The sequence below is a fragment of the Centruroides vittatus genome, unplaced genomic scaffold, assembly GCF_030686945.1.
Source record: "Centruroides vittatus isolate TY-2023 unplaced genomic scaffold, ASM3068694v2 contig_2565, whole genome shotgun sequence".
Taxonomy (NCBI): domain Eukaryota; kingdom Metazoa; phylum Arthropoda; class Arachnida; order Scorpiones; family Buthidae; genus Centruroides; species Centruroides vittatus.
The window spans coordinates 365514-385338 of NW_027121627.1; the positions used below are offsets into that span (position 1 = coordinate 365514).

Sequence of the window (19825 nt, forward strand, 5' to 3'; positions counted from 1 at the left end):
CAGTCTGGATATAACAATTTATATAATTATGTAATGAATATTTAATATCATTAGTATAATTTAACCAATTATATAAATTAGTTTATTAGTTACATTTCAATCATAAAATAAATTGTTTTTATTCAGAGTTTGTTTTGGTTTAAGAAAATATCTGCTTGCCTTTCTTAGTTTTCTTTTTAATTAAATTTTTTACTTAGTTTTTAATTTATAAAGTTTTTAAAAATTGATATTTTTCCAACTTCTAAATGTAAAAATTGGAAATTAATTATTGGTTATTTTCTTTATATTTTGCTTTAAATGTGAATGCCATTTGGTTAATTGTATTGCAGATAAAGTAGACTTACTTTATAGTAACTCTTGATTTAGTGACTTGCCATGATATAATCAACAAGTTCTATGCAGTTCTCTTATAAGTGTAATACTATTTTATTATCAATAAAATAACTCTGTATATGGGCAGAAACTCATTAGAGCAATCTTTTAGAGCAGGGGTGAGCAACCTTTTTAATCAACGGGCCAATTTAAATTTTAAAATTTTTTTGCGGGCCGCACATAAAGTAGCACTTATTAATAATTTACAAAACTTTATTTATAATAAACATTAGAATAAAAAAATATAAAATTTAAAAAAAGTAAAGATTTCGTATACAAATTTTAATGCAAAATAAAAACAAACAAGAACAGAAAAACGGATTTACTTGAAATTTTTAATGAGAAAGTTGGCACTGTTGTTTCGATGCAAGCTGATCAATATCAGCCGGAATTGATGAGGTAGCTACACTACGCAGCTTTCTAATCGTGCATCACTCAGTCTTGATCGGTGGTCATTGATTAATTTCATGGTTGAAAATAATTGTTCGCAAACCTACGTAATTTCGAACAGAGACATCATTTGCTTTGCATTTTTCATCAAAAGTGGAAATTTCTCAGGGCTCACATAAGATTTATAAAAATTTTCGATGTTTACTGAGAAAAATACATTTTTTAAATCGGTATTATTCTGCGTGTCAATCACTTCCATTTGAAAGTCTTCGGGAACTGTATCCACATCGATACTAAATGGCGAGGAAAACATTTTCATGGAAACCGCTGTCTTCTCAGCTTTGAACATTTGGAATCGTAATTGAAATTCATTGATAAAAATGTCTATATATTGTGCGTATTTTTGAGTAGTAGTAACGTTTTCTTTTTCTAAATGTGGAAAGTGAGACACATTATTCTGCAAAAGATGTTGTTTCCACAATTTTAATTTGCGCTCAAAGCCCTGAATTTTATCATACAAATTGTGAATAAACTGTCCTTTGCCTTGAAGTTCCACATTAAGATCATTGAGATTGCTGAGTCATGTCGATATAAGAAACCCAAAATCGCACATCCATTCTTTATTACCAAAATGAGGAAAGGCACATCCCTTCATATCCAAGAACAATTGTATTTTGCTTTTTAAGTTGTATACTCTTTTTAGCATTGCACCTCTACTAAGCCAACATACTTCGGTATTAAAAACCACGTTGCCATATTCAGTTTATAAATCTTTCAGGAATTCTTTAATTTCACGGTGATCTAATGTGCACGACTTTATAAAATTGATTAGTTTAATTATTGGTACTGTGACATTTGGCAAACTCAATCTTTTTGAACACAAATTTTCTTGGTGAATTATGCAGTGGTTAACGAATATTTCCCTTCCTGTGACCTTCTTAATGTCTTGAAATAGCCTTCCCGATACTTTTACCTCTATGCTTGAGATTGCTCGTGCTCCATTTTTTCTAATGAAATTGAAAAATTTTCCAACACAGACTTTAGTTCATCGTACAGGTCTTTGTCGGTTGTAGTCCCTTGCATTGGAATCAGTGAACACAATTCTTCGGTAATATTAAATTTGGTGTCAATACCACGTAAAAATATAGCCAGTTGTGCTGTATCGCTAATATCGCAACTCTCATCAAGTGCCAAAGAACAGTCTTCGAATTTTGCAATGCGTTCACGAAGCGTTGTTGCTATGTTCTCGGACAAGTCTACAATTCTCCTTGCAATGGTGAATCTTGATAAACTAATGTTTGAAATAATATTTATTTTATCAGGAAATGCTATTTCTGCAACAGCAGTCAGACATTCTTTTATCATCTCTCCATCTGCAAAGAGTTTCATTTTTTTTGCCCGTATTTGACTGACAACAAAACTAGCCTTTACTGCCGTATTTGATAAAATAGCTTGATTTTTAAAAATAGCCTGTTGCTTTTCCAAGTTTTTCTCCATTTGATTAAACTTATCTATCCGGAGTTGTCCTGTTTTTTATATTGTTGTTCATGTTTTGTATCGTAATGCCTTTTTATGTTATATTCTTTTAATGTCGACACAGTCTCTGAGCATATTAAGCATACAGAATATCTTCATAATAAGCATACAGAAATATCTTTGACGAAAGTGAAAAAATAATCAAATTTCCACTTTTCTTGGAAATGAGTGTGCTCATCCACAACCTTCTGTTTTTTTTGTTTGCTTTTCCGACATGCTATTATGGATTAAAAATTTGAAAGTTAAAAAAACTCTAATATTACCTTTTTGACAATAATATTGCACTCACGCCTTTCAAGAAACACAAGAATTGCTAAAATTGCTAGTTAACAGCTTACCAGTCTGACTGATTGTGTGACAGAAGCAAACACAAACAACACAGACGCAGCACGTTCGTATTGCATGTTTGAACAAGTTGCCGACAAGTGAGTAACTCGTCACAAAAAATTGTTTCGGTTTAGTATGTACTACCATTTTATTATAATTAATTTTATAACAATATATTGATGGGAGAAAGTCGATAAATAAATTCAATTTTAGAAATGCTTGGCGGGCCGCATAAACACGTTTAACAGGCCACAAGCGTCTCGCGGGCCGCCTGTTGCTCATCCCTGTTTTAGAGCATTGAAACAACAAATCTAGAAGTAAAAACAAAACATCCTCTTAGGGAAAAAATGCCTAACCTTAAATTTTCAATCAAAAGTACTATTATTGTACATAAAAAAAATATTTATTTAAAGTATAGTTTTTTAAGTTTTAGAGTAGTTTCTTATATAGCACAAAATTTATATGACATGGGCATTTTCCTCTTGGCAAAATAAAAAAATATTGGGAAAAGTGAATTAACAACCATTCAGTATAACATCTGTTTTTCAAAAATTTCTGTCATGGTCACTGTAAAGTGAATTCTACTGAATTACGTAAAATTTCTAAAGAAGAAAAAATTCTCAGTAATCTTTGGTAGTATTTACTTTATATTTTAATATCAAATTATGCAGAATGATTGACATTTAATTTAATTAATTTATAAATTATCCTTGAAGTTTCTAACTAAAGAGTAGTTTTATTTGTTAACTAAAATTAAATTATAAATTATTTTTATATTTACTTTTCTACATTGTAAATATTGTAATTTATATTATCAATAACAAATTAATAGGGACTCTTCTAAGTTTTTGATTATTTACATGCACATATACTGTATATGTATGCATACACACACACTCACACTATTTATTGACATGATGTTGGACTTATTTCTAGAATATATTGTATGTGTTACCAGCCAAACTAGTTTGTCCTGGGCCGAACTGATTTATGTACTATAAATAGGTGCCAGTGTAAAAAAAAAATGATTTTGTGTAATTCGAAATGCCACCACAGTACACCCTGTAAAAATAAATAAAAGATAAAATATTTTATATGTTACGCTAAGAAGCACAAATAAGTTCATTTTTAATTTTAGTTTGACTCTAAAAGTTATTTTTATTATTTCATTTGAATTTTTGAAAATATTTTCGAAAGTTAATTACCTTTAAAAGTGCATGGCTTAATAAAAAAAAAATACTAACTGATAAGTACCGATTAGCTTATTTTTATTTTATAGTTTTGTACAAGTGTTGTGTCACTTCTAATCAATACTGTTTTTGGTTAATGTTACCCTAGGTATCGAAGATGGCGGCTCGTCTCCGATTCCAGCAATCAGAAGACAGGGAACAGTGGGGATGCAAGTTCTAACTAACCTAACCTATTCTAATAAATTACCATAATTATTAGAATAGGTTAGGTTAGGTTAGAACGTGCGTCCCACTGTTCCCTGTCTTCTGATTGCTGGAATCGGAGACGAGCCGCCACCTTTGATACCTAGGGTATCATTAACCCTGTTTTTTATAATTAAGTAGACTATGTTTGAATAAATATTGTTCATCTAATTGATTGCCTTTTAATTTTATTATAACCATTAATATACTTGAATAATAATTCTAAATCAGTTCGGCCTAGGACAAACTAGTTTGGCCTGAAATCAGGTTTGGTCGGTAACATATGTAAGTAAATATTAAGAGTTAAATTAAATTCATTGAAATGTTCTATTAGACTTAATCGTAAAGATGGTTTTAGTGTTTTCATTGGAATTCAATTTTTTTTATTTTTGATATCTCACATTTATTATGTTATGTTTGAACAATACCCTGTTCAAATATATTTGTTATTGTCACATAATGAGTAGCTTTTTATGGACATATAAAAGTTTTACTCTCTTCTAAATTCATTTTGGTATTTTTAGCATTACTCTTCCAAGATTTAAGTTAAATGAATGCATCATAATAAATGATGTTACAGTTCTCTTAACCATCTTCAGTTACATATTCAATTATTATATCTTATGTATGTACTATTAAATACACAGAACGAATAATTCTGTTTATTTACATTGTTTTAAAGATTCAAATTGAAAATATCACTGATTTAAAATTTATGAATACAGTTATATCTTCATCAAATGTGGCAGATTTGCACTACATGTTCATTAAAGGATTAAACAGTGTGCAATTTAAATTGTATGTTTTTAGATTATTGTTAAAATTGTTTTATTAGTATCAGTATTTGAAGATGACGGACACTAGTTATCAGGTTGAATTTTTTGTTTTAATCCATTATTTAGAAGTATTATCATTAAATTTTTAGACAAGTGACATACTATATATTACATTATTATTCATTATACATATATATATATAAGTGGTGACTTCTTAATTGAATTTATCAGTAATAAGCATTTAAAAAAGCTCAGCAATTTGATTATATAATGAGCATATAATTATAATTATTAGCATCTGAAATTTTTTAATTTTGAAACACATAACAATAATTTATTGTTGATGTTAGTGTAATTTCTTAATTTCATATTTTATATATAAACTTGAAATTATTCTGTTGGATGTGTTGAGTTTTGAAAATAAAATGTTGACATCTTCAAACTGAAATTTAATTTAAATGATTCTGATTTGTTTTAATATGCTATGTTTTAATTTTGATAAAATTAAAACATAACATATTAAAGGAAAATTTCCAAATACATCAGTAAAGTGGTTAAATAAAACTAATCTAGTATATTTTGAATCTAGAAAATTTCATAAAATATATCAAATATCAATATTAAAAAATTTCTAGAAAAAATTTTAAATGTAAATGTATTAAGTTATAAAATAATTTTCCCCCCTCTTTCTGCTTTAAAATGTAATATATTTTAATTTTATAATAGGGAGAATTACAGGAAGAACTTAAAAATAGGACACCTTCCACTCAAACTATCAGTAGTCCAACAGCTCCTGCAAAGATACTGCCTTCAAGACCAGCGATTATGCAATCATTAAAATTAGACAAAGATAAAGTGGCTAAAAAACGAAAATCTCATTCTAGTGATAGTGATTCAGGAGATGCAAGCGATTCATCAATTCCAATGTCTGTGAAAAAATTAAAAACAAGTCATGTACCTCCTCCAAAAATTCGAACGCAGAAGCTTTATTGTATTTGTAAAAAGCCCTATGATAGTACAAGGTAAATTTTTAATTTAACTATAAATTTAAATAAACTAAATTTTTGAATATTTAAAATAATGAATTTAGCATTCTTTGATGATAATCAATTGTATAATGGATTACTTTTTCATTCTTGATTATGGAAATTATTGTAAATCTTAAAAATGTTTTAAGATTCATTTTCTTTATACAACAAATTTTAAAATATTGTTGTTTTAAACCAAGATTAGTAAATTTAAGTTAAGAGAATACATCATACATCTCTCAATTAATTTCAGAGAGATGATACATTATATCATCTCTCTGGATTATTTATTCTATTATTAATTAAAAACAATTTTTTTAAAACAGTATTTTTATTAAAGAATATGGTTGAATGTGCTGTTCCAGATTGTACAAAATGCATTGAAAAGATTATTTAATAATTAGTGACAATTCCATAAACATAAAACACTTTCCTAAAAGAGAAAAAATATACTTTAAAAACTTTAATACAAGAAAGGAATAGGTTTATTGGTGTTTTTGGGCACAGAAGCAGTAAATATTATATTTTGCTAAAGCACAAAGTAAAAAATTTAGTGTTGTTATATTACCACTCTATAAACAAAAATGTTAATATAGTAACAGCGATATTTTAAATATAATGATAATGATCCTAGTAAACAACAAATATTGTATGAACATAAGATTTATTTTGCAGAAAAATCAAAATATTTCAATAGGTTTTTGATTAAATTAAATATGAATTATTTCTGGTACTTTAAACATTGTTTTCTGGTATTAATTTACCTAATTTCAAGTATAGAAAAATTTATTAATTTTCTGTTAACAGTTAATTTTGTCTATGTCTATATATTAAAAATGTTTGATCTCATGTTTTATTAAAATTGTTTAGTTAACTCAGTTAAAATATGACTGAATTCTAAACATGAAACCTAATATTTATTATATATTGATGAGTCAGTCACACATGTTCAGTTTTTGATTTTGTAAGAATGACACCCAATAATCTTTGTCAAACCTTTATCATATTTTACTTTTATTAAAATTAGAAAAATATTCTTATAAATTTAACATAATATAATAATGGCAGAAACATTTTTACTACATTAATAATAGAAATTAAAGAGTATTGATCAGAATTACACTACAGTTCTTTGTCTTCTTATTTTTAAACATTTATTTATTTTTTAATTCCAGATTTATGATTGGCTGTGATCTTTGTTCAAATTGGTTTCATGTTGATTGTGTTGGGTTAACAGAAATAAGAGCTAAAAAAATGGATAAATACATCTGTGCTGAATGTGATACTGCACATCAAAGTACTACGGAGGAACTTTATTGTCTATGCAGGCAACCATATGATGAGTCTCAGTAAGTATCAGAAATTTGATTTTGAAATTGATCTAGAGCTGCTATTATGTTTCTTCCATAAACATAATCTACGATAAATCATAACTAAAATTTATCATCCTAGATCAATTTTATTACTGTGTACTAAAGGTTTTCTTAATGGGATCAGTTGTGATTCTCCTGATAAAGATCAGAACTCTATTTTCACTTGGACTTCAATAACTTTGGATGCAGTGCTTACTTGAGTTACACTCAGACTTAATGCTTGAGCTTAACTGCTTTTTTTTGTGATCCTGCCTCCCTTTCTTTCTCTCCCATAAGAGGCAGCTATGAGAGATCAAATATTATGACATCTTCATTTGGGTAGGGCCATCTGCATTGATCATAAAACCTTCCTCCTGGAACAAACTGTCACATTACTGTTGTTCTGTCACATCTAGAGACACTTTCATTGGTAGATGTGATGATTCTTTTTAAGAAATTGTTAACTTCCTTCACAATAAAAATTGTACTGATTTTCCTTCACAGTTGTCCTATTGCAAAATACATTAAATCAAAAATATTAGTTTAAAAAGGCTACAAGATGGTACTACAATTAGTGAAAATAGGTCAACTTCATTTTCTTACATGGTATTCCCATTTTTATTGCTTATAATGGTTATAGATAAAAAAAACAAACTTATATCTGAAACAATTTTTCAAATAATGCACTTATCAGAAGCTTTTACATGACTGGTGTCACAAATCAGATTGTCTAGGCGTTTCTGCATGGAATGTACTGTCAATTTTTAATTGTGGCCCTGCTTAACTTGTTGCTGTAGTAATGCTTTAGGAATCTTAATACAGCAATAATTTAAACTTTTAATTAGGCACTTTTCAGTATCTAATTAATTTTTCTTATTAAATAAGTATCTTATTCTGATTTTAGGAACTCCAATTTATTTAACACAAAAGCTTATAATAAAATAAATATTGTGCAATAGATAAAAATGTGGCAATGTAGTAAACTAGTATATGTAAACAAAGTACATATTTCATTCAATTCATTTGAATTAAACATAGGTTTAAACAGTGCTTTTTTTGGGGAGGAAAGTGGTGGAACACTCATCTCATTACTAAAAAATATATTACATTACTTTTATTAATCATATTTAAAACAAATGTTTATAATATATTCCAAAGTTTTGTCCAGTTTTCGTCTAACAAATCTTCTCGACTTCTTTTTTTACTGTTGGTATCTGTGGCCGAATGACATCCTCTGAGTAACCAGAGATCAACGTATTTTGAAGGATTGAAAAGTCTCAGAGGCGGTCCAACAAGTTTGATGAATAAAAGTGCTGAAATTGTCTTAGTCTTTAACAAAGCTCTTGTTGGAGTGGCAATTAGGTTCATCTGCAGAAACCTGTGTTCACATTCACTTGAAGATATTGGAATGGTATTGAAAGTATTTATCAAATGCAGTAGTCTTTCTGGATATGTCTTTTTGAGAATGTATTCACGGAATCCATGAATCATTTCCCTTTCATTTAGTTGCAATCTGATTGACAAGTTTCTAATTTCTTCTCCGAATGTCAGTTGAGTATTAATATCTTTAGGCTAATGTTTTTGATCAAGTACACGAGACCAATTTGCCAACTCATCTTTGCTATCAAGCAATCTTCTTTTAATTTTGTATAAAATTTACTTGGTCAATGGCAGGATCCTTTCTTGATTCTTTTTCATGGAGTAAAACTCCTTGAAAGCGAAGATCACGTGCAGCATCAACAGCACATCTATAATAGGGCCCAAAGTTCTGTTTTCTTTCTTCAAAAACTTGTACTAGCATTTTTATTTTGTTCTTTGCCCTATATAGGTCCATGTTGCAGTCCTGTAGTTCCAAGCTTAGTTCTGACAATTCTTGGAGAGCATCACACATCAATCCTAGATCCAGTAAAAATTCTGTGGACGTGATTTTTCTTTTCAAGCTATCATATGTGTACTTATCATTTTTCTCTCTAATAGAATTATTTATTGCTTCTTCAAAATGAAACACAAGGGATTAAAAATTATTCCATACAGCCAAAACTGTCCGCAAACTAGATGAAACCCATCGGGTACTCAAAGCTCTTCCAATTTTCAGCAGCTCATTCCCCAGTAATTCTGCACATGAATGCAACTTTCTACTATTCTTTGCTGAAGCATGGTATATGACGTAAAGTTTATCAATAAATGATTTGAATCTATTTATTCTTGGAGTTTCCTTGACAGCATCATTTACTGATAATTCTAGTCTGTGATTAGTGCAATGCCAAACTATAATAGAAGGAAAACATTCTGATAGCAATTTTTTCACTCCACTTTTACAACTTAACGTCACAGCTGCGCTGTCGCACGCCAGAGAAACTAAATATTTTTTAAAATAATATTCTGTCATCCCACAAGAGTGAAGACATTGAAGTAAGGAATCAAATACTCCTTCTGCCATTACTTTTTCAAGTTATACCAAGTCCAAAAACAAATTTATTGGTGAATTCTAGAATGAATTCACCAATAAATTTGTTTTTGGACTTGCGGAAACCTGTGTTCATTCTAACACCTTTGATATAACTTCGGACATATACTATTAGGGTACTTTTTTTGCTTATTGTGGTTGATTCATCAATTATCAATGAAATTTTATTCTTGGATTCAACAATTTTTTAAACCACAGTTTTCTTCACTTGTGTGTATTAACATTGTTAATCATATATTTATAGAATGAAAAATACGAGTCATTTCAACTCCGTTGAGTTCTTGCAAATCAATTTCAGTTTCAAAATGATGGAATTATTGATTTTCCTTTGCTTTTTTATAAGCAGTTTGAAAAATTTTTTCAGTTATTATTTTTTCATGAGATAATGACTTTACAAAAACATTTTCAAGCATCATTTTTTTGCTTTTAGCAACTATTTTTAATGCTGCTTTATGTGAAGCAGATTTTTTGTGATAAAAAATTTTTTTCGAAGTGACGCCAACTGTTGGTTTCTGTCTTTGCCGGAATATGTTATCTCATTGTTGGCCCATTCTTTGCTAACATTCATTCCATTTTCACTTCAACTCCAAGAGTTCCAACTTTTCTATAAGGTGTACAGCCAAGTTTCATTTTTAAACACAGAGCCATTCATTTTTCAAGCAAAAATCATTTTTTTTTTTGTTCATATGTCCAGCAGTCCAGCCAGTCATTTGTAGTTTGGCATTGCTTCTCAACATCATATTCAGAAATATTAACAGGCGTTGTTATTTCCATATGTTCTATGATTTTTTTGTCTGTTTCTGTTGATATTCTGGTCTTTTTATTAGCAGGACTGGTGGTTGAAAGTAATTAGTTATTTTTTTCATTTTTAAATACGGGGTCACAGGTTTACACTAAAAATTAAAAAATATTTTCCTTTCTCCAACAATTTTTGACCATAAAGAAATTATTTATCTTTTGCAAATTTTCAAATTTATTCACTGTACACACACCCACACAATTCAGTTGTGCAATGAAATATAAAATAGTCAAAATCAGTTGTAAAATGAAATATAAAACAGTCAAAATGACAGTCACCGGTCACAATTAGCACTGCGATTCCTGCATTGCCGCCAAATCACGACACGACCAAACATGAGCTGGGCAGTATGTCACAGTCACCACAAACTAAGTTTGCAGTATGCATGCATCGTACACAAGATTTGGCACACAAGCAGGAGCAGGATCGTCTTAATAATTTTGTTGCTGATCTTCTATGCTCAACAGAGTGATTCAACGCGGACCAAACATCAAATTTTCAAAAATTCTCTTAAAACTTTTAAAATATATCTAAAAAAGTGGTGGAATGCCGTTCCATTGCATTCTATGACAAAAAATGCACTGGGTTTAAACAAAAGGCTAGTTCCGTTAGAATCTATACATTGGCTTGAAATGATAGCTTCAATTAACAATGAAATTAGCTTCCTCTAGAAGATTTTATTGCAATTTAAAAGCAATTGTTTAAGTTTTCTGAATTGAGGATTCCTTAACTGTAGCACAAAATTGTTGTTTTCAACAAATCAGTTTCTGCTCAAGTGGTATCCAATTTCATCCAAGTTTTGTTTAGAATTTTACTAAAATCACTTTTTAAATTTATTTAATATTTTCTAACATTTGAACACTAATTTTGTACAATGTATTTAATTCATTAACCTAAATAAATAATATGAAAGGCTTTCTCTAGACAGTTTCACCTGACCTTGACATATTGATATGCATTTGAAAGTGTCCCTGGACCATTTGATATGTGACATTGGCACATTGCATTCACACTGCAGATACCTCTGAAGTTCTTTGAAAAAAAAAGAAGAAAAATGCTAAAAAGTCATTAGGAATCTATTATTATTTTATGAAAATATTATTTTTCTTCAAATAATGAATGATGCAAAAATTCATGCCACAGTGTATTAAAGGCATCAGGCTTGTGATAAAGTGTGTGGTTGATTTTTAAAATTGTCCTAAAGTTTACCTTGAGGTTATCTTTAATTTGAAAAATGTATTGAAAAAATTTAACTTTCAGCAGAGTGCTTAATTAGTATGAATTCCCTTGCCTCAGTTTTCTCTTATTGCAAACGATGTTTAAAGACAACTCCATTTTCATGAATATATAAGTCAATTCACTGTTGAAAACATCTCACATTTCTTAGTAACATATTCCATAGTATGCTTGTACAAAATATTTGAATTCTCCTAACCATATCTTCAAATACTTCTGATAAGTGTATTTTTTTGGAAAAAATGTTTTAGATATAAGTTTGTTTTTTTATGTAAAAGTATTTGCTATTTATAAAAATCATTTAAGAAAATAAAGTTGGCTTTAAATTAATGAAAATGCTAATTATAGTGTTATCTTGTGGTCCACTGAAAATCTAACATTTTTGGTTTAATGAAATTTCCTGTAGGATGCATATTTTTGAGTTATTTCAATGGATTGATTAAAATGAGCCATCCTGTATAATAGTAATACAGAAAATCCTTGTTAATTCAAACTCGGATAGTTCAAAATCCCGTTAGTTTGTAACTACTATTTGTCCTGTCCAGGGATATAGAGATTTACATGTTTTGGAATTTGGTTAGTTTAATTAAAATATGGCTACTTCAAAATTCAAAGTGAAAATTCTGTTTGAACTTATGATATGTGTATGTTAACTCATTCATTTATATCAAAGTTATTCCATACTGTAAGAGAATAGTAGACAAAGAACAACTCTAGTCTGGTCAATATGGTTTTGCTTTTACAGTAACACATTTTCAACATGAGATGAGAAAAAAGAGTTGCCCATGGACTACAAGTAGTAGATTGAAATATTTGTAGGGGTCTAGGCTACTATATTTGTGTGACTTACTGCTTTTTGGGTCACTTTAAAAATAATTTGGGTTACATTTTGAGGAATTCTGCTTTACTTTTTATAAAATCTATCTGGCAACCTATGAGGTGCTCACTCACCTGACACATGTTTACCTGAGTTTATTTATATTATTATTACTATATTTATGCATGTATAAGCCACACTCCATTATGAACAATATAATTGGAAAAAATAAAAATTTTAGAATTCCACCGAGGGACAAGAGTAAAGACACAGGTATACAGAAATGTGGCAACATTGCAAATTTCAAACAGAGATGAAATGATAGTTAATGTTTATTGTTGAGTGCTTGCTCAGTGCAAATGGATTGTAGATTTGTGGAAACTAATACCAGAGGAAATGATGTCCAAAAGTTTCAAAGTCACATCTATCTCCAATGTGATGGATGGGTCAGAAGATGATGCAGTGTATCTTGCATCATCTGGGAATCACTCAAGTGACACTGGTAGTGACAGTGAAGTTTCAAGTGAAGAACATAAACAATGGCTGTCAGTTTCAAATGAAGACATTGATTATAATTTTTATATTCCTGTAGTGTTATTGCTTAATTGGGGCTTCAGACAGCTCCCTTTTTTTCTTAGTGCCTTTTTCTACTTTTTACTACTAATCCCTGGTGACTTAAAACCTCTGAATAATCTCATTACAAGTTCTAAGGTATGTAAAGACAACTAATGGTAATAAAGTGCTTTAAAATTTTAAATTGTTTTAAAATTATTCATTATCTTGAGTATAGGCCACACCCTAATGTTGGACAAAAAATTTAGGATAAAAAAAAATGCAGCCTATACATGTGTAAATGCGGTAATTATCATCATCATCATCCTTTATTGTCTAATGGGAATTTCTTCCCTATTACAAGGGGGTTACATTTACAATATTTATTTGCTTTTTTACTTTACAATACTCTTTGATTTTATTAATTTACACCTGTTTTTCTGCGGATACATTCCAAACATTTTTATTTTGCATCTTACAATCTTATTACTCTTTTTCATTAATAATAACATATTTTAATACTTCCTTAGTATTAATTAGTTTATTTTTGTAAATGTCAATTATTTTACCAAAATAGTTATAACTTTTATAAGTCTTTTTTACTTGTTTTGTTGAAGTTTTTTAACAGTTCTATTAGCGAGTTGCATTTATAAGTTTGAGCTATATCATAATGTTCACGAATGTCATTTAATTTGGACATTTTAATATTAAATGACAAGGTGTTAAATCTTCGGCGCTACATAAGAAACGTTTTGCCGATAAGCTTACATAAGTGCTTGTTTACAACGAATATTTATTTAAACGAAGTTGTACCACAAGGTGTTTTACATTCAAATTTACCGAATATAACCTATAAATTGAACAGATGGTGTTTTAAACAACGGAATATAAGCAATTAATAATATTATTAAATTATTCATTTTATTCACCAAGGTAGGCTTCTCCACTTGGACGGCCTGGACCTGTAGGTTTTGAGCTTGGATCGATTCCACTATGAAGTTATTGAAAGATTTTGTTTTATAATACAAATTCGAAGTAATCCAAGTTTCAGTAATTGCTAAGAAATCCGGTTCGTATTTAGCACAAAGGTTATTTATTAATGACGTTGTATTTTTTTGTTCCTTGGCCATTCCAGTTAGCAATGGAAGCCTTTCATTATTCTTTATGACTTTGTTGTATTGCGTAAATTTTTGCTTAACGTGATATCAACTGTCAATATTTATTTGATTACTATAAGGACGAAAATTATTTACATAAACCAATTTGCTCAATCTTAGGCTATATGTTATTTTTTCTTGGTTTATCGTTAATATATCATTACGGAGTTTCACTTGGTCTTTTTGTTTTCGCAATTCATGAAGTATTGGGAGTAAATTTTTCCTTCTTATCCTTGAGTTTTTAGTCAAATCTGGGGAAATTTGCATATCTTCCCATTCTTTTGATACGTTTTTTTGTTGTTTCTTGTGAATAAAGGTATAAAAAAATTTATCACGAAGTTGCTTATTGCTGAATGTTATTCTTACTGTTGTATTAGGTTGCTTTGTGATTAAATTTGTTTCTGTAATCTCAGTTTGGGCTATATCATGAATATTAAGTACATTCGTCATAAAGTTATATACCTCTAACTTAGATATGGATTTTGAACTCGGATATTTGTATACAATTATTTTTTTATAATTATAATCATTACTTAAGGAGTCTATTTTAAATTGCGTTAATTCATTTTCACTTTTTTGATTTTCTAGTTGTTGTTTTAAATTTTTAATTTCTTCCTCCATTTTTATCTGTCTTTCCTTAGTCTCACGTATATCTTGACGTATTCGTTCTACGTCTTCTTTTATATAGGCCATTTGTTCCAACAATTTATCATTTGAGACATTTATTAAATCCAATATTTTAGTCCATAGAAGTGCGGATGAGGTGTCAAGTTGACTTGCCGAATTAGTAAGAAGACTTGAATTAATATTAGGTGACTCACCTGTTGAGCCTAATGAATTCTGCTGACCAGGTTCCATATTTTGATTCGAGAATTCTTTTGTTCCTTCTTGTAAATCACTTTTCGGTTGTGTTCCATAATCCATAATGAGTTTGAAGTTTGAAGTGCTTGGTTGAGCTTGTTTGTTCTCTGTTCTCGTTCTGGTCCGTGGAGGTCTTCCACGCTTGACTGGAGATCTTTGCATATTATTATTTTTTATATTATTGCTTTTTCCTTTACCTTCACTTAGATATTGTTAGTTTAAACTTGTTTAGTAATAAATTAATCAAATGAACAGTGATTCATCATTTCGCAGCACAAATGAAAGGTCCACCAAAAAGTCACTTGCAGCGTTGACGTTTAGACACGCCCCCTAAATGCGGTAATTATCAAAAATAGTGTTCTGTATACCTAGTCATATTCCATTTGCTTAATAAATTACATCAGTTACATGGCAATTTTACAGAAATATGTAAACCTCGGATAATTCAAAGTCATGATTATTTCGTCCTTTGAATTTTAAACTAACGAGAATTTCCTATATTACACATTATCATAGACCAAAATAAAAGTTAGTAAATGTCTTATAGTATTTTCATGTTTATATTAATAATTGTGTTTAAAATACTTCCATAATTATAAGTATTCTAGTAGTCACAAAATGAGGTTAATTAATAAGCAAAATAGTTCTCAATAAGTAAGAAACATCATCTTGAATTTTTTTTTTTTTTTTTTTATAATACTGTTAATTCTTAGTTCTTCATTAATTCATTAGTTCTTGTGAAAATTATATGTACTAGTTTAGATGTTATAACTCTTTGTTAATATGTTATTTTTGATTTTAAACTTAAATTTTAAAAATGTAAATTTAAAATTTTTTTTCTATAGATTTTACATATGTTGTGATCAGTGCCAAGATTGGTTTCATGGAAGGTGTGTGGGTGTTCTGCAAAGTGAAGCTGATTCTATTGATGAATATATTTGTCCCAATTGTCAAAAGAATACAGATATTAATCATGCCAATCTCAAACCATTAGAACCAAAAGATTATGAAAATCTTAAGAAGCTGCTCAAAAGTCTTCAGGTAAATCAGTTTATATCAAAAAAAAAAAAATCATGAATGTGCAAAGAATTATATAAATTATACATTTTTTTTTTTACTGTTTTTCACGGTAGTCTCACAAGATGGCCTGGCCATTCCAACGACCAGTTGATAGGAAAGAAGTACCAGATTACTATATTGTTATAAAAGAACCAATGGGTAATTAACAGAATTTACAGAATGAGTCTTATAATAAATAGAACTAAATTTTATTAAGAAAATAAAACAAATTTAATTCTATTTATTATTTTTCAATTTGTATTCAATTATTTCTTACTTCTAATATAACAATGATAGAATTGGCATAAATTATTTTAATAGTTAAATAAAATTTATAGATTAAGATCATAATTAGAGAAAACTGATTATGTTGAATATATAGTCAGCTTGTGTTTACGAATCACTAGAGGAACAGTAATTAGTTTGCTTTATTGAAAATTTGCATTAACAATTTTCAGGGTCATGGTCATTGTATAATAGGCAATCAAAATCTAAATTATAATATTTTGAATTAACTGACAAAAAAGTTAAATAAATGATTTTGAAATCAAACAAAATAAGGAGACTGCATTTTCTGTAGTGTGGAGCAGTATATCAGTGGTTAAACAAAAGAAAACTAAAAGAAATCCACAATTTTTTTTCTGTTGAAGGTTGCAAAAGTAGAAAATATTTTTTGGCACCAAAAGAATAAAAAAAAAGTAAAATTTGGCACAAAGTAATCAAACCTGGCAGTACTGTATGCACTCCCTGATATGCAAACTAACATGTGTTTTAAATGGGTGCAGCCCATGCAAAGGGTGGATGGATGTCCTTAAACTTTAACCTGTTTTTTGAGTATGTATCTTGAGAATGGTCTGCTAAAACCAAATGCTTGAATTGCTTTATGATTGGAGGTTGAACTTGTTTTTGTTTACTCAGAGAAAATCTAGTCTACTCAAAATAGAACAATTATTACAGTACCACTTTGCTTTTTACACTTTTTGACATGAATCATTATTGTAGTAGGGTTATTTCTTGGGGTGTTGTGAAGATAATTTACAGCTCTGTTTAACAAATTCTGGTAAAATTTTTGTTTGCTTTAATGCCTTTGTCACAATATTAATTTTTATGTGACAATGGCATTTTGCCAGGGCAGTGGCAAAATTTGCTTTAACATGAGAATTCACTTAATGGCGAGTTGACTGTGTATACATTTATTTATTATTTAATTCTTCACTCTATGGGCCTTGAGAGAAAAAGTTCCATAACTTGCTAATCATCTGCCAATAATTATTTTATTAGATGGTTGATCATTGCAAATTATCTGATACTAACTATAGCTCTGAATGTTAGTTCTCACAAATGAAAAGTTAAACTAATTTTTTAACATTTATAATATCAGTTCTTTTAAAAAATACCATTTTATTGCAAAATTTATAGAAATTAATATATAATGTAGAAAATATGCTACATCTAATGCACTGGAATAAAAGATATACCTACAATCACATCACAGTTAAACAAAAATGTTAAAGGTCAAAGGCACTACAGTTGTTGGTTTTAATTTATTTTCACTCCAGTGTTGTTCCTTTATATATTTTTTCAAAAATGTTAACTTCTAACACTTAATTCAATGTGTATCTTTACATTTTGTTTAAATTATTAACTGAGTTCATTGTAAAAAAAAATAGAAAAATAAATGTTATTCATTAATCATACAGCAATGTAGCTACATTAATTATTTAATAATTGGGAAATGAACAAGATGAATGCATCAAACGGTTTTCTTCAGGTTGATGATCGTTACCTTCATATATGAGAATCAGCCAAATAATAAAACTTGTTAATTCATTATAAAATGAAAATTATTTTGATTATCTCAAAAATGGTTAGTCTATTGTTTAGGCATGTATCCTTCTGTGATAAAAGGTAGAGAATTGGTTTCTTGTAAAATTTCTTCGGCTACTCCTGGAACCGTTTTCAAATCTTTTTTCAATTGGTTGTCTGATGTGAATGTACAACCTCATAAAGTTTGCTTCAGTTTGCTGAAAATGACAAAATCACAAGATGGAAGGTCAGAACTGTAAGCAGTGGTTGAGTGTTTCTCATTGGAATTTGATCACTGTGTTTTTTTTTATCAGGTTGGCAGTGTGAGGACAGGCATTGTCATGAAGAAGGAATTCAAATGACCAGGGATCTCCTTTGGAGAGCATCCTGGATGATTTGAATTTGATTGCTTGTTGTACAGAGCATAGTGTCCTGGTACTGTAAAGAATTGACTGCATCTCTTAAATCCAGAAATTTGATAAGAAGCAGCCTATTTCACAAAATCAAGTTAGCTTGATCTTCCCCATATTGTTTTGAATAGCCTTGGATTCTTGGGAAAGGGAGATTTTGGGTGTTTCCATTAATGATTCTAGCACTTGGTGCCATCATTTTGATCCTGATGCAAGCTCACCAGCCACAATTCATGACAGATCTCCTTCCAACCTGTAATAAAAATGAGAGATGTTCCAAATGGTTTGCCTTCTGATTGGTGTTCAGATGATGAGAAATCTATTGCCTGTAGATCTTTAGTGAAGATGGTCATAATGGTATGAGTAAAGAACTGTGACTAAAATTCACTAAACAAGCAAGCTTGTCCTTTGTGACATGTTTGTTGTAAGTTTGTCTGTTCTTTGGATGGTGCCATTGCATGTTGCAGATTTCAAATGATCTGGCAAAGTATATTTGCTGACAGAGTACCTTTTACAAAAATTTATAAGTATATTTGATATTCATGCTCTCTTATTCACTAGTGATAAATGTGATGTACAAGAATGTGAGAGAAAATTCTTTATAGATGAATCATCTCTTAGTACATTATGTATAGTGTTGTCAGATCGATTATCATTCTGTATCAGATTAATGGGTTTTTCTGATCTTCATATACTGATCATCAGGCCCTCCAGCTGTACTCCCTTCTACGAGAAGAGAGTACACTGGAGCCACAAGCTTTAGAGGACCCATCATAGAGAAAATAATTCAGGTTGGCCTTCATCGTGCTGCAGTTGGAAGAGACGCCTTTTGAGGGAACTTCCTTGAATTGAATTAACAATTTTAAACACTATGTCTATTACCTCTTTTGTGTTTAGTCTCTTGCTGGCTAACACTTGCTGGTGAATTATGCAGTGGTAGCTCAAAAGGGAATTCATCTTCATTTTGACACATGGCTATAAATCCATTTATGCAACCTATTATTGCAGCTGTGCCATCTGTTGTTATTGAAACTAATTTAAAAAGCAGTACTTTCAAATCATTGAGCACATTTTTAAAGGCTTTGAATATATCTACACCTCTAGTCCTTTCTTTCAAAGAAATCATACCCAACAATTCTTCTTTACATGTAAAATCCTTAAAAATCATACGAATGAAAACAAGTAATTGTGCTGTATCACTTATATTTGTCGATTCATCACATTGAAAGGAAAAACAAGAACATCTGTTAATATCCTTATACAGTAGAGCTTCGTTTATCCAAATCAATTGGGGACTGGAGTTGTTCAGATAACTTATTTTTCAGATAACTGATTATGCACGAAAAAAATATATTAACCTATCCCATGTTGAAATTTTTTTCTGTTGTGTGCCACTTTGCGTTGAATTTTCATAGATTTTAAGCCTAACAAAAATTTTTATAATAAT

At 29.5% G+C, this 19825-nt stretch overlaps 1 protein-coding gene across 1 annotated transcript in view; it reads left to right on the plus strand.

Annotated features, from left to right (window-relative positions):
- The window catches only part of E(bx) (nucleosome-remodeling factor subunit NURF301 E(bx)), a 138860-nt gene that overhangs the window by 111085 nt on the left and 7950 nt on the right, over positions 1-19825 (plus strand). Inside the window, 4 exon segments of the mRNA XM_067265927.1 lie at positions 5561-5856; positions 7038-7211; positions 15949-16144; positions 16237-16321. Coding sequence (XP_067122028.1) covers positions 5561-5856; positions 7038-7211; positions 15949-16144; positions 16237-16321 — 751 coding nt within the window.